Raw genomic sequence first — 14,769 nt, forward strand, 5'->3', positions numbered from 1 at the left:
ATTAATCACATTCAGTATCACATTGGTATTGAAAACTACCAATACCACAGATCAGAAACTATGATTATCATAATATCAAAAAGTCTCATAACCAAAGTATCAGAAAAACTCATTACCTTAGTATCAGGAACTTTCAACGCAATAAAGCAAAATCTTTCAATAAGTGTCGCCATATCAGAACTCACTAATTTATATTTTTAAAATGTAACGGACACGAGAAAGAAAATAAGTTTTTGAAATTTAGAGAAATCCTTCAGTTTTCATCGTTCTTCAAGCCGTATATTGTACGTTACAGTGGAGAAAGGAAATGATCAGTACATTTATGAAGTCTTTTTAAAATCTTTGCTTTAGATAGAACGTTATGAAGGTTTCCGATATAACAAACAGATATACAACTAAAGTAATTTGACCAAAGCCTTTAGGAAATGTGTCTTAATTTTTTATAAGAACGAGCTGAATGACTGGAAAAAAATTATGACATTTTTTTAGCAAAATCTTTCATAATAAAAGTAATTGTGGTGTTTTTGAGAAACGAAAATCGCCAATGGAACTCAAGACTCTCCAGCGGTAATTAAAGCTTCACTTGGAGGGCGCTTTTATCAGAAGCCCACGCCTGTAGCCAATAGAAACGTAGATGTTGTCATTTGCTTGTGATGAAAGTTTCATCGGCTGCTCGCCGGTGTCGCTCAACAGTTTAGGATCGACAACAGCAATGTGAAGTTGCGAAACAAGCGAGCAGAAGGTGGTTTCTACATGTAATCCTTTAACTTGATGTTGCTCTAAACTTGCACCAAATCGGTGCTGCTGAGTTATTCGCTTATTCTTCTCCTTGAACAATAGGGCAGTAGAACGTTTACATAAGGGCCCCAGGATTGGCGTTACTAGCAGGATAGTCTGCTAATGTTAGTTGTTTTGCATGCTAGTATATAACATTACAATTGAAGAACAATACCATGATCCATTTTGTAAATTGGCGCCACAGACTGATAAGGACGTCTCAGAGAGGCTGCTTGGGGCTTTTGTTGTGATGATCTTATGAAATACCATTGTTTGCTGTTATTGTGTTAGGTAAGTCGAGTTAATGCTTTTATCTTTGGTATTAGCTTTTCCTACAACAATACAAGTCAGTATTTAATACACGTCCTTACAAAAATCTTTTAAGTTCTTCAATATGTTGGTGGATCACTAAGAAAACAGTTAAACAAAAGGTAGATTAAAACAACGAATTTATCAGAACAACTTTGTGTAATCATAAAAATATTTCTCAAATGGTCGATGTCTTTCAAGAAGACGTGAGATCACGTATGTGGTAATAAATCAAATGTATTTATATATACTGTTCAAATATATTACATTTTTCAAGAATTATTTTCAGGCTTTATAATCAAGAGTGATCAATTTTCGAAATTCAGATCTTACAGTATACATAAATTAGATATAACTATAAGACACATTTAAGTGCTATAGCTACTTAGTCAATCATTTTAACTTGCCATAAACGGATTTGAGTCTTCACAACGTAGCGTATACTGTGCATGTGTGTTTCCTTATAGTAAAGCCACATTGACTATCTGTTGAGTCCACCGAGGGGAATCAAGCCCCGGATTTTAGCGCTGTAAATCCGTAGACTTACTGCTGTACCAGCGAGGGACAGCGTAAACTATTTGATATAGCTGTAGTAATAAAATACGATATTGCTACTATGAATTAGTCATGTATTACTTTTAACAGAGAAAAAAAGAAACATTTAATAACTGTAATTAATAAAAATAAATAAAATTGCAAAAAGTTTGGATGGTTCATCTGTTACCATCAAATGTAGAAAAATCCAAATTTTAGCAATATTATTACTAGAATACTATTTTCACAATATTCATTCTTCAAATTTACAGTTCTATTACATCTGGTGTTCTGATATAATAACTCATAAAGAAAACTTCAGTGTAGAATCGTGTTAAACAGCATCAAACGTGATTTAATTATTGAGAAAGGCAAAGACTGATGTTTAAAAAAGGCTTACACAAAATTAATATCATTTCATTAATTTAATATATAACTCAAATGCGATTTTGTGCCAGCAATCTTAACTACTGAAAAATTCATTTCTACACGTTTAACTCCAACGTGGTGACTTTCTCTGTGTTAACTTATTTGTGCTGCTGAGACGTGACTTGGTTTGGAACTTTATAGTAGTTTGTGAAACAAGTTGTCATGTTTCTGTTTCTAATACAATCCATAAGTGTACGGATTTGTGTTTATGTTTGTTAATATTTCTAAATACCAATTATAACAAGTCTTTATTTAAAGTGTCACTTACTTAAAGCATTAAGACCATTTGATGGTATGATTAAATACCATAAAAAGATTAGTTATATTTCAATAACTGATCTTCTAAACAACTCAAATGTAGAATGTAATCAAGATATTTATGATGTGTCAGTAAGGTTAGTTTAAGAACTTCCAACGCTAAAATTTGGGATTCGGTTCCCCGCTACAGACAGATCGCAGGCATTCAGCCCACTGATGAGTTGCAGTAAAAATAAACAAACAACTAATTCTTAGGACATTTACGTTTACGAGGGCAAATTTGCTAAGTGTATAATTGAAATGATAAACGTGTATTAGTTTATAAAATTAGTTTTACTTAAACAAGCAAAAAATACTTAAATCAAAATCCTTTGATTTAAGATGCATTTTAAAGGAGGTACAGAGAAATAAACCTATCTAGCTTGTTATGTGTTCTAAACTCTAAACACATGCTTAAAAATATCATTTTTATGACAAATCTGTCCAGGAAAATAACACGTGTAATAGTTAGGCAGTGCTGCCAGTCTGCTGTACAGGATTTTGTATCATTAAGGATGTCATGAAAGAGCCGCTGCAACATATCTCGGTACACATCGTATAATTGTTCCAGTCAAAGTAATTCCAAGTACTGTAAAGGAATGTGGCGTACACGGCTGCTTGTGGAGCAAAAAGTACACCATATAAATGGCGGTATCTTTTCTTTTTTCTCATGTAACAAAGTTTGTACTGTTTCTTTAGAAAAGTTATTTTTAATAAGAATATTGCAAAATAACACCATCCATAACACCATAAAGTTTTAAAGCACTGAAGAGTGACTTCTCAGCCATATACTTGTAACTAATATTCATAATTGAGCTTTAAGATATCTACCAATAATTCGAAAAGTCGCCTATAAATCAATATAAATATAGTAGTACTGTCTGTTGTATGTCCATACAACTACTTTGCAGAGTGTGGACAGATCTTCACCATATTGGTATACAGGTACATACAAATTTTCAGTTTTGCAATTTGCTCTTTTTATGGGTGATTTTTAGCCACTACTTCATCTTTTGTGCATGAATCTTCACAAAATCTTCATGCTTTACAGTTTTTTATGGGTATTTCTGTGTTTTTTACAATATCACATAAGGAAAGCAACTTTTGCTCCAAGATAACTATTAATTCCCTCTTTTCTAAAAACAACTGTATTGTTTTAGATGTTCCGGTTTTGTCATCTTATGTAATTTTATTTAAATTTGTGATGTTACTGAAAGTTTAGTGAAACCATTTAGAAGTTCATACAAAATGTTGTTTTGAAATTACACAACAATTGTCGTGACGTTAACAGAGTAAACTTAAAGTTGAGTTATTCCATTAACTATAGAATTGTGCAACCATTCGTTTATTGTTACAGTGATTATAGCCTTCTTCATGTTGAGATTGCTGGAACTAAACAGTTATATTCAGGTAAAAAAAAATTTGAAAACTAGATTTATGAGAGTGTTCATAGCCAGTTTCAAACGGCAAAATTCTAAGTTCTGAGAAGCGAATATTTATGGTAGGATGTTTACAGCGATATCAGGATAAGAGCATCTTGCAAATGTTATTTTAGGTTATTCAAACTATGTACTACGTAACTTTGTCAGTTGTTACAATCGTAACCTTAGCTTAATAGAACTTAATTGTAATTACTATTTGATTGTGATTCGTAGCAAAATGAGAAAGTCAGGGAAGGTAGATAAGTCGGGCTTTTCTGCAACGAGTGTTTGGGAATACAAATTGAAATTTCTTGACCTGGAATACTTATTATAGATATTTCGACAGCCATTTTCTTAGAAAAAAATGTTTTTATTTGTTCATTCCGTAATTATTAAACGCGTCTTACCAGACATCTTATGATACCTGTTAAAAATAAATCTTGAAATATGTTGACAGAACGTTAACATAATCTTGTTCTTCAAGGAAAAAGTTTAAACATTACTAAATGCCACATGAAAAAAAAAATTATCGTAGCCTTACAGAGCACCCTACGTGGGTGCGTGAAAATGGATCATATTAATTTGAAATGACGGAATAATATTATATTTATTACTATACGACGGAATGAACCATGTGATTTAGGGTCTGTCGGTTTCTCCTGAATGTAGCATCAACCATGTACGAAACCATTAGTTTTAACTCTCATTCTAAGTGTTCATCATGTTTGTAGGGTGTTTACTCAAGCAGGCTGTACTGGATGGCCTGAAACGGGAGGGTCTGACATATTGATAAATGTTCCTTTGCGACTGCACATGCTCTCTGCGTAGGAAACAATATAGAGGAAAGCTGAAAGGGAGCAGGGAACAACAGGGTTGGGATACACGTGTAGTCACCTCCTGTATCATAAACCAAGTTGCTATATCGTGATATAACCATTACACCCCGTGCGATGTTGTTTAGCACTTCTCATATTTCCTATTATTTCTGTCCCGAGTTAGTGAAAAGTAACCACCAAAATGTCATGTTATTATTACGAAAGACAGGGCTTTGCAAAATGTCATGTTATTATTACGAAAGACCGGACTTTGTCGTGGACTTAAAGCGCTCGATACCAGCGTGCTGTTGAATTGACCCTTCTGTCAACGTAATTGATCGACAGTTGTCATGTTTGATTTGTAATCCCGCTGTTATGTGTAAGTTTTCTGTCCAGGGGGCACGTGATCACACGGCAGGCGCCTCGTAACACAGGTTGATATCTGTTACGTCACGTGAATAACATAACTAGTCACGAAAATTGATTCTTGCACAAGCTGGATTAATACGTGTGGGTATTGTACAACATTACTGAAATTGCATATCTATATATATATTCTGTGTATGTACGTATATTATGTGTGTGTATATATATATATATATATACAATCTTCATTATATGATGACCCCATATATGTAACTAATTCTTATTTGCCTAATAAGATTAGACATTGATTGAAAGAAACTGACACCGAGTATCAAGCAGTATTATATGAGATAAAATATTCTGTTAACTTGATATAGAAAAACAACAACAAAAATACAGATGTTGAAATAAAATGATTAGACACATTTTGTCAAGTGCTTGTTATACTTATGTCTTCATGAAGCGGGGACAGGTTGGTATACCAATTATTTCTTTCCATCATATATTCTACTCAATTTAGCAAATATATATATATATATATCCAGTATGAATCTAATATTTCTAGTCGCATACGGTACATTTGAATTTTACGTAATTTTAATGTAGGATTGTGTTAAATGTGAAGAAACGTTGATAAATGTGTGTTAAATATTAGTACCTAACAGACATGCCAACAGCTTTCATATTTGAAAATACGCTATATGTAAATATCTTACACATATCAGTTACTAGTTAAGCTATTGTACAATGCTTTAAGCTTTTCAGGGAAAACCTGATTTGTCAAACACTGAAATGTAGTTTCATTTACTAATCCTTTTGTTGAAGCAGTGTTCGTAAACAAATTATCTAGAGCATAGTTCTATATTTCCCAAGGGTATAAACAATCAATGTTATTTTGTTTAACCTGCTGCTAATCGACAAGCTTTGTTACGTTTCTCTGCCACTTTTAATCGCGGGTTAAGCTTTACAACTTAATATAGTTTAAAGTTATATTTCTACCCATTGCTAATTACGTATGTGGTCTTAGATAGATAAGGAAATCCATAATAAGAACTATTATTTCATATATCAAATGAAAGAAACAAGAGGTAACAAAACATACTAGACGTGTATATAAAAATGCCTTTATTACACGGTCATCGAATATATTACTGAAAGGAATACTATATCCAAAACTAGAAAGAAAAATGTTCCGAATATTTAGTTTTTAAAAACTGTGATATCTATCCGTCAGTAGCTGCATGTGGCACGCGATCTCCATCTATCACCACTTGACGTATTCTTAACTTAGGTTTGTTTTAAAGCAAAGCCACATTGATCTATATGCTGTATCCACCATATAGAACATAATCCCGAATTTTTGCGCTGTAAGTCCGTAGATTTACCGCTATTACAGCGAGGGTCTTATAGGTGGAATTAATGCCAGTTCTCTGTACCTAATTTGCTACAGAAACGAAAGTGAACTTATAATATTGAATATTATTTACTGAAGCATCAGGTTAACAAATTGTAACAAAGAGATGGTACGGTTTGTGGTAAACAGCTACATTCACAAAGCAGTTCACGTGCTTTGGTAACTTTTGTGGTGCACTTGTATTTCAAGTTACTTGGCTGTTTCGTGGTTGAAGACACTTGCTTTTATTAGTTTGAGAGAAAACAGACATCTATCTAGAATATGTTTTCATTTCCAATTACTAGCTTATTTCATGGCTGTAAGTTTTCGTGTATCTCCTTTATTCGTTTGTGACAAAACAAAACTTCCATCTGGTGTATTTTCATTCCTAGTTACTAGCTTATTTCATAGCATGCCTACTTCCCTCCCATCGTAAGTGTATCAGCCGCAAGCAACTTTCTAATGTAAATTAATAAACTTGAAGCATTTTAAACATAATAGTAAAAACCAATTAGGTATTTTTATTTGTAAGTAAAGTATAAAAGTGACTGACTGTATGCATACTTTAATTTGACGGCGTGTTTCAATCGATTGAAGGAAAAGTCAATCGCCAAAGGTATGTAGAAACCTTTCCGACGCCTGAAACATTATTTGATAATTCCCAATACTTTGAAGACAGAGTCATCTAGTAGCTAACATGCATATCATAATTTTGTCAGTTTTGGAAAAAGAACTTCAAGACATTTTCTATGGAATACACACACTTGTTCGGTTAAAACTTTTATTATAGATATCTAACATTATAACTGAAAGACATAATGATACGTATCTTTATTGTACGAAATTACTAACTACGAAAGAGTATTTACTTTGATGTTAGGCTTTTTATTTTACATCGCGTAGTTTTTATGTAGTTACATATACATTATATACTTTATGTTCTGGCCCGGCATGGTCAGATGATTAAGACTCTCGACCCGTAAACCGAGGGTTGCGGGTTAGAATCTCTCTCACACCAAACATGCTCGCCCATCAGCCGTTGGAGCATTAAACCAAGACATCGTTTTATCAAATATATTTTTTATTAAATTTTTTTTCTTCATGTGTGTTTATTTCGAGGTATTTATTAGTAATCAGCAATAAACAAATGTAGTTATTTATATTTATTACAATTACTGTCTTATCTTCATGCACTGTCTGTTTCTCAAAGACATAGTTAAGACATCGCTGGTTTAGCCTGTTGGCTTCATGAAGAAAAAAGCATAGCAACAAACCTGCTCACTCATTCAGCCGTGGGGGCGTTATATTGTATCGGTCAATCCCGCTATTTGTTGGTAAAAGAGTATTCCAAAAGTTGGCGGTGGTGGCGATGACTAGCTGCCTTTTCTCTAGTCTTACACTGCTAAATTAGGGACGGCTAGCGCAGACAGCCCTCGAGTAGCTTTGCGCGAAATTCAAAAACAAACAAAACTTATGTCCTTATCAGATACGCCACACAAACAGAGCCAACTGATCCATTTTAAATATCGGACTATAATAATCAATTTTGTCAGCACTACTAGTTCAGTTGTTTCAATAGTAGACATGTCACAAGAACTGATTAGGAAGTTCTCGCAGAAATTACCGAGCTTTGTTAATGTTAAGTCTAATTCATGATTTGAGAGGGATTGAACCTTTATTACCGTATTTGAACAAGAATATTGTCCAACTGTTTCTATGGTCAGCGTTCAGCAGGGGTACTTGGATACTTCCTACCAATTACACTGTTTGGTTCATTAACATGAGTTATCGGTTTTTTCTAAGTAGGTATAATTTGGGACTCACTGTTCGTTAAAGACGGCGTTAACATAGGTAGCAGTAACCGTATCGACAACACCTGTGTTCTCTCTAGTGCTATCAGATTTATGTATTTCAAGATATTTTATTAGTTTTGTAGACGAATTGCAATATACTGGTCGCATGTAAACCATGAGGGCAAGTTCATTAGTTAGCTACACTTTCGGTGTTTACTAAAACGGATTTAAAGGGAACAAATAAATAACTGAAAAGAAAAAGTATAGCTATTCCCGCGGCCACTAGGGGAATAATTAGTAAGAGGTTTGTGATTAATAAAAATTATTTTTATGTATGTAGCGTAGTTCAAATTTCATGATGTCGTAAAATACAACATCACCACGCATTATGGTATAAACACACTGAGGAAAGGGTTTAAAGTTCTAGAAAAAACGAACTGTTCGATAAATTCAGTTACAATGTTTTTTTACGAGACTTTCAGAAGAAAAGCTCAGATAAAGTATATCTAATGCCACGATCCATATTTCATAATACACAATATAATTATATTTTGATTTTGTGGTATTGAAAACAAAATATGACTTGCCTTGTATACACCCTGTATTTTGTCAAAGACACGTGGAGTTAAAGCGTATTGTTTCATTACAATGTACCCCAGCAACAAAAAATAACGATTGGTCTTACTCATTATCTTCGGTAGAAAACATATCCTCAAGAAAACTTTTATTATATGTAAACTGTTTTTTACTTGAAAAATCTCAAGTAAAAATAAGTGCTTTTTCCATTGTAAAATAAAGCAAATGTAATGTGTTATAAGCTGATTTTAGTGTATCAGCTCGACTTGTTTCTTTCACTTCCCGGCGTTTTACAAGGATGAAATTAACATAGGGCAGTGGTTTTCAAAAGATTTTGTTCGCAAATCACCTGACTTTATGTTTATTTAATCAAAAACGGCTAATTCTAGTAAATATAGTTGAGTCTAAAAGGTTATAAATATATATGTATTTCCATTTGTTCTAGTGAATTACGGTAAATTTTGAAACATCACTTTTTAAATCATTTTCTTTGTTTTGCAGATATTACGCCACCTGTGTACTAGATTAGAAACATGACAACAACACTATTGTTACTACTGTTTTCTATCTTTAGCATCACAGACTCAACCAGAAGAGGAGGTAAGCTGGGTGTGGTTCGAACGTTTTGTTGTTATTGTTTTGCGCATTTGACTAATTTACTAGAATTTTTTTTTGTGGTGAAGAAAAAACACGCTATGTTTAGTGCCTCAGTTTCGTGTTCTTAAATATCACTATGTGTTTCCTGTACTTAAGTTGTGAGGGCATTACAAGAATATAGGATGCTGACTGAATGTTTCCGTTTAATCAATAGTTTTAAATATATATATAGATAGTTATATCTTTATTAGTTTTACCATGAATACAAAATACAAAAATACACAAATAAATGAACATTTTCTTTTTGATATTCTTATTACCAACAGTTAACCATTGCTAGCACATCAATGGTAACAGACAGGAGGGTTTATGTTTATCAAAAACGATATTAACAGAATTTTGCCAATGGTGATAGCTCATAGCACATCTATATAATAAGAGTTAATGTGTTTATGTTTGTGTGTCACGCAACTCCTTTTTACCAACTGGTCGCACAGACTTCTAAGTTGTATCAGTCCCGGCATGTCCAGGCGGTTAAGGCACTCAAATCGTAAACTGAGGGTCGCGAGTTCGAATCCCCATTGCACCAAACATGCTCGCCCTTTTAGGCTAGGAGCGTTATATGAGACGGTCAACCCCAATATTCGTTGGTAAAAGAGTAGCCCAAGAGTTAGCGGCGGGTGGTGATGACTAGCTGCTTTCCCTCTAGTCTTACACTTGTAAACTGTGGACGGCTAGCGCAGATAGTCCTCGTGTAGCTTTGCGCGACATTCAAACAACAAACCGTATTTATTAACCGTAAATAACAAATATATGTGTATATTTATTTTATTCAATACTCCAAATTTGGTGCATCTCAACAGTATTATTTGTTTTGTTTCTCTCTTATTTTATCAGAAAAAAATAATATAATCAATAGATTTATGGAGGTGAAACGCATGGATTAACTAATTTCAAAAGCTGACTCAGAAAAACAATACGTTCATGCTGATAAGAACCAAACCTAACCGAATAGTAGGATTTAACCGTCACTGTTGTAGCGCATTCTCAGCCCCAAACTAGTGCAAAGCAATAGATCAGTATGAAGCGGATGGGTAGTGGGTGACAATACGTTCGCATTAAAATACAAAAGTTTACACTTGTATCTGTTTTCATTAGTTATTGAACTTTTAGTAGGATTTTGATTTTTACGTTAATGCTATTTTATAAAACCGTATCACTGTGATCATGAAATGCAGCTTGGTCTGCGAGACTGTTTGTTTGTTTTTTTAATTTCGCCCAAAGCTAAACGAGGGCTATCTGCGCTAGCCGCCACTAATTTGTCAGTGTAAGTCTGGAGGGAAGGCAGCTAGTCATCACCACCCACCGTTAACTCTTTGGTTACTCTTTTACCAACGAATAGTGATATTGACCGTCACATTATAACGCCCCCACGGCTGAAAGGTCGAGCATATTTGGTGCGACGGGGATTCGAACCCTCGGATTACGAGTCGAACGCCTTAACCCACCTGGCCATGCCAAGGCCTGGTCTGCGAGACATTTTATATGTTCTAATTTTATTGGGGCATAACACCTGTTTTTATATTCTGTATGCTTTTCAATTTACTCGCTGGTAGTTTTCATTATTCCTTAGGTAAAATAAAATCACAAACATAGTACATAATGTGAAATCAATCATTTTGAATTTTTGTGTAATTTTCGATGAAATTACTATATAATGTAGTGTTTCATTGTTAAAATACGTATTAAAAATTATTAGATGGAGGTTTTTTAATTTTAAAATTACAAAATAACGTTTTTTGTTTTTTAAATAATGAAGCTTGCCTGAGACATATGGTGTCTTCGCGATTGTGCGATGTTTCGCCTTATTTGTTTGTTTTTCAGATATTCGTGCAAAGCCTAGAGGGAAGGCAACTAGTCAACAGCACCCATTGCCAACTCTTGAGCTATTGACTACTCTTGTTTGACAGGAGAATGAGACTTGACCACCAGTCTTATAGCTAAGAAATGGTTTCTAGGTGCAGAGTAGAGTTTCTTTTCGATCGGTAATGAGACCCGCAATTCGGTCCACTAACCCTTGACCATGTTCTGCCCCTCTACCAAACTACTTGAGGATCATTTGCGATGTCCTATCCTAGTTCAAAGGATAGAGTCAGTCAATACTACCTATCACTAACTCACGGGTTCGAATCCCCGTCACACCAAGCATGATCGCTCTTTCTTCCGCGTAAGCGTTATGATGTTACAGTCAGTCCCACTATACGTTGGTAAAAGAGCAACTCAACAGTTAGCGGTGGTTGGTAATGACTATCTACTTTTCTTCTAGTCTTACACTGCTAAATTAGGGACAGCTAGCTCAGATAGTCCTCGTGTAGCTTTGCGCGAAATTCAAAAACAAACAAACAGCTGTGATACTCTAGACTAAAAACGTTCTCTCCGTAGCCGCTAACTTAAATACAACAAGACTGGCTGGAGTTCAATACATGAGACAAATATGAAGACACATAAGGAATTAATATATATAGATTTCTACTCTTCGCTAATCGCATAAGCGTTTTTGCATAATGACCACTAGTATAAAAAGGCCAACTTATAAATCACTTAGTTTGTTTGTTGCCTTTGTTTGTTATTAATCAGAAAGCTATACGAACGGCTATCTGATCACCACGGTTATCAAAACCCCGTTTCTAGCAGTAAAAGTCCTCGGACATACCGCTGTGTCGCTGGGGAAGGGGACTTAGTCTGGAATTTTTCGTTACGAGAAAAATGCAGGTACTAGTTAAAATAAGTCAGATGTGAACGTCTAACAAAAATCCTACCTGTATCACATTTTAAGTCAAATTATTGAAGGTTATTGTTAGGTTAGTATTCGAATAATATTACACCAGCTGATTCTGTAATAAATGTAATATTAATTTAGTTTTAAAAAAATCATTAATCATTATTACGAGAGAATATTTGAAATTATTCACATTTTAAACTAGTGAATTAATAAAAACATAAAACACAGAGCGAATTATATATTTTATAAAGTTTCTTAGCTTGGTTTGGAACGCTGCTATTGATGGCAAAATAAGATGTTTGAACAATACTCTCACATCCAGAGGTTTGAGATTGATCGTTTTTGTTTCAGAGCCGATGTTAGCACTTAAAAGTTCATTCCTATTTTGTAAACTTTTTAAAACCAATAACATGATTCTGTTAAGTATTAAGAGAAAAATTACAGTTTTACTGTCAACCTTAACACCTGCAGCGATAACACGCAATAAAAGCATCTGTTGTGTGTAGAAAATACGTTAGTAATATGTTTATCCATTTATACCTGTAGGACACTCTACCTTGAATATTTCTGTTTTATGGGTTATTTAGACAAACTATTTACATAGAAAGTATATTGTCTTCACTTAACGTTTTTCGCGCCCTCATGTTTCATCATTCTATCCTGTTCTTATCATCTATTATTGAACTACAACGCACGTTCTACAGCAGAGTAAAAAAATTAAAAACAAAGAGACAGAAAAGAGTGTTTCCACCAACAAAAGAGAGCAATATATTCTTGAAGCAGCGAACAGTGTTCAAAATGAAAGCAGCAAAACGATCATTCGTAAGAGAATTTATGGACGGCAAGATAATGGAACAAATCAAATAAACTTTCTGGAAAATATACAGCAACCTGTCTGAAGTCTTTAGTTGCGAGAAAATGAAACGTCATTTTGAAAGATAAAGTACACTTACTGCTACTGTGTGGTAGACATACTTTGGTCACGTTCGCAAAATTGGCGAACCATTCTTTAACGGTTTTTTTATAATTTTCTTCTTAATTAGCAGTAGTGAAACTACGTGCGCTAGAGATTTCAGTTCAGATGAATAGCGTGTACTCCCAGTATGTTGATAGTATTGCATAAACCTGATTTATTGGCTAATTATCTTCAGCCTCGCTCGTTTGTTGGAATTACTTCGTTCTCACTCAGTGTTCTGTTATACAGAAAGCATGATATTATAATATATTTACCTTTAAATGTTAAAGTGTGAATCGTTTGGAAGTTTCTATATTAACTTACTTTGCTCTATAAATTATTGTCTGATCCCTTTGGCAAGTTTACGTTTTCGTAAATAAATATTTTCACGAGTATTTGCGTCAGATAGTTGTAGTCTAACTTGTACCACAGTAGTTGAATGAACCGTCTAGTTGTACTAACTTGTGCTACAGTTGTCGAATGAACCGTCTAGTTCTGCAATTCTTTATTACCATGGAAGATATTCATCCAGAATTTATGATTTTATTTGTTATTTATATGTTGTTTGTTGATGGTAAGTTTGTTCATAAATAGTTCCCAGATTCAATGTCAATTTCTACCTGTCTGTTTATCGTTTGTTCCTGTAGTTGTTCTGGTTTCATATGACAGTATTGACTTGTTTTGTATTTTCGATTTTACCTTCAACATGTATAATTGCTACCTTACTTGACAGTGGCATGTGGCTAACTATTCAAAATTTTATAAGCTGAACACAGCTTCCACAGATCTTTTACGTGGATTCTTGCTTAGTGACTTAAAACCAAGAAGCAAATAGTCAAAATACATAAGGCAATTAACTCATTTTGCTTTCATATATTATAAAAACATCTTAATTTATACACCATCCTAAAAACAAAATCTTACTTGTCTAACTTCTCTTATGACTTTTATCCATTCGTAATGAAGGCCCGTCATAGCCAGGTGGGTTAAGGAGTACGACTCGTAATCTGAGGGCCGTGAGTTCGCATCCCCGTCGCGCCAAACATGCTTGTCCTTTCCGCCGTGGGGGCGTTATAATGTGAAGGTTAATTCCACTATTTCATTAGTAAAAGAGTAGCCCACGAGTTGGCGGTGGGTGGTGATGACTAATTGCCTTCCCTTTAGTCTTACACTGCTAAATTAGGGACGGCTAGCGCAGATAGCTCTCGTGTAGCTTTGCGCGAAATTCAAAGAAGAAACAAACAAACCAGTCGTAATGTAATACAGCCAATAGCTTAATCTTCCCTGTCCGTGAAGTTGTTTAGAGAGCTGTCGCATAAAAGGGAGATTACCAAAGGTCTAGGGGCATAATATAAAACTGTTTATTTGTCATAGTTATCCTAACATCCTGACTTGAGAAGGGCGGAATTGGTTCGTTTTAGTACTCGTCAAGCAGTCGGTAACATTGCATTCCATGACAGCCAAGCTATGAATGGTTTCTTTGTGTAGAAACGACAGAGTGTGACAAAAAGTAATTTTTATTTCCTCTCATGTTTGTTTAAAAGAGGGGGGGATATCTTAAAACGGATATTCACCATCATTCTTTTAATAATTTAAAATATATATGTGCAAATATTGATACACAGCTTAAATGAAGCAGTTTAACAAAGTTATTTTTATTAAACGAATGGGTAGTAAATGTAATTTCAGACCTTTGTTAACTAGTTTATAGATATAATGATTTAT

General features: G+C 34.2%; 1 protein-coding gene across 3 annotated transcripts in view; it reads left to right on the top strand.

Moving 5' to 3' along the window:
- Positions 1-695: 695 nt before the first annotated feature.
- Positions 696-14,769, top strand: part of LOC143249655 (adhesion G protein-coupled receptor L3-like) — a 64,680-nt gene continuing 50,606 nt past the window's right edge. For all 3 annotated transcript variants that reach the window (XM_076499910.1, XM_076499911.1, XM_076499912.1), the window contains exons 1-2: positions 696-1,068; positions 9,212-9,310. In XM_076499910.1, the coding sequence (XP_076356025.1) occupies positions 9,244-9,310 (67 nt within the window). In that variant the 5' untranslated portion in view covers positions 696-1,068; positions 9,212-9,243. The remainder of the gene's footprint in view (positions 1,069-9,211; positions 9,311-14,769) is intronic.

This window comes from Tachypleus tridentatus, chromosome 4, assembly GCF_004210375.1.
Source record: "Tachypleus tridentatus isolate NWPU-2018 chromosome 4, ASM421037v1, whole genome shotgun sequence".
Taxonomy (NCBI): Eukaryota; Metazoa; Arthropoda; class Merostomata; order Xiphosura; family Limulidae; genus Tachypleus; species Tachypleus tridentatus.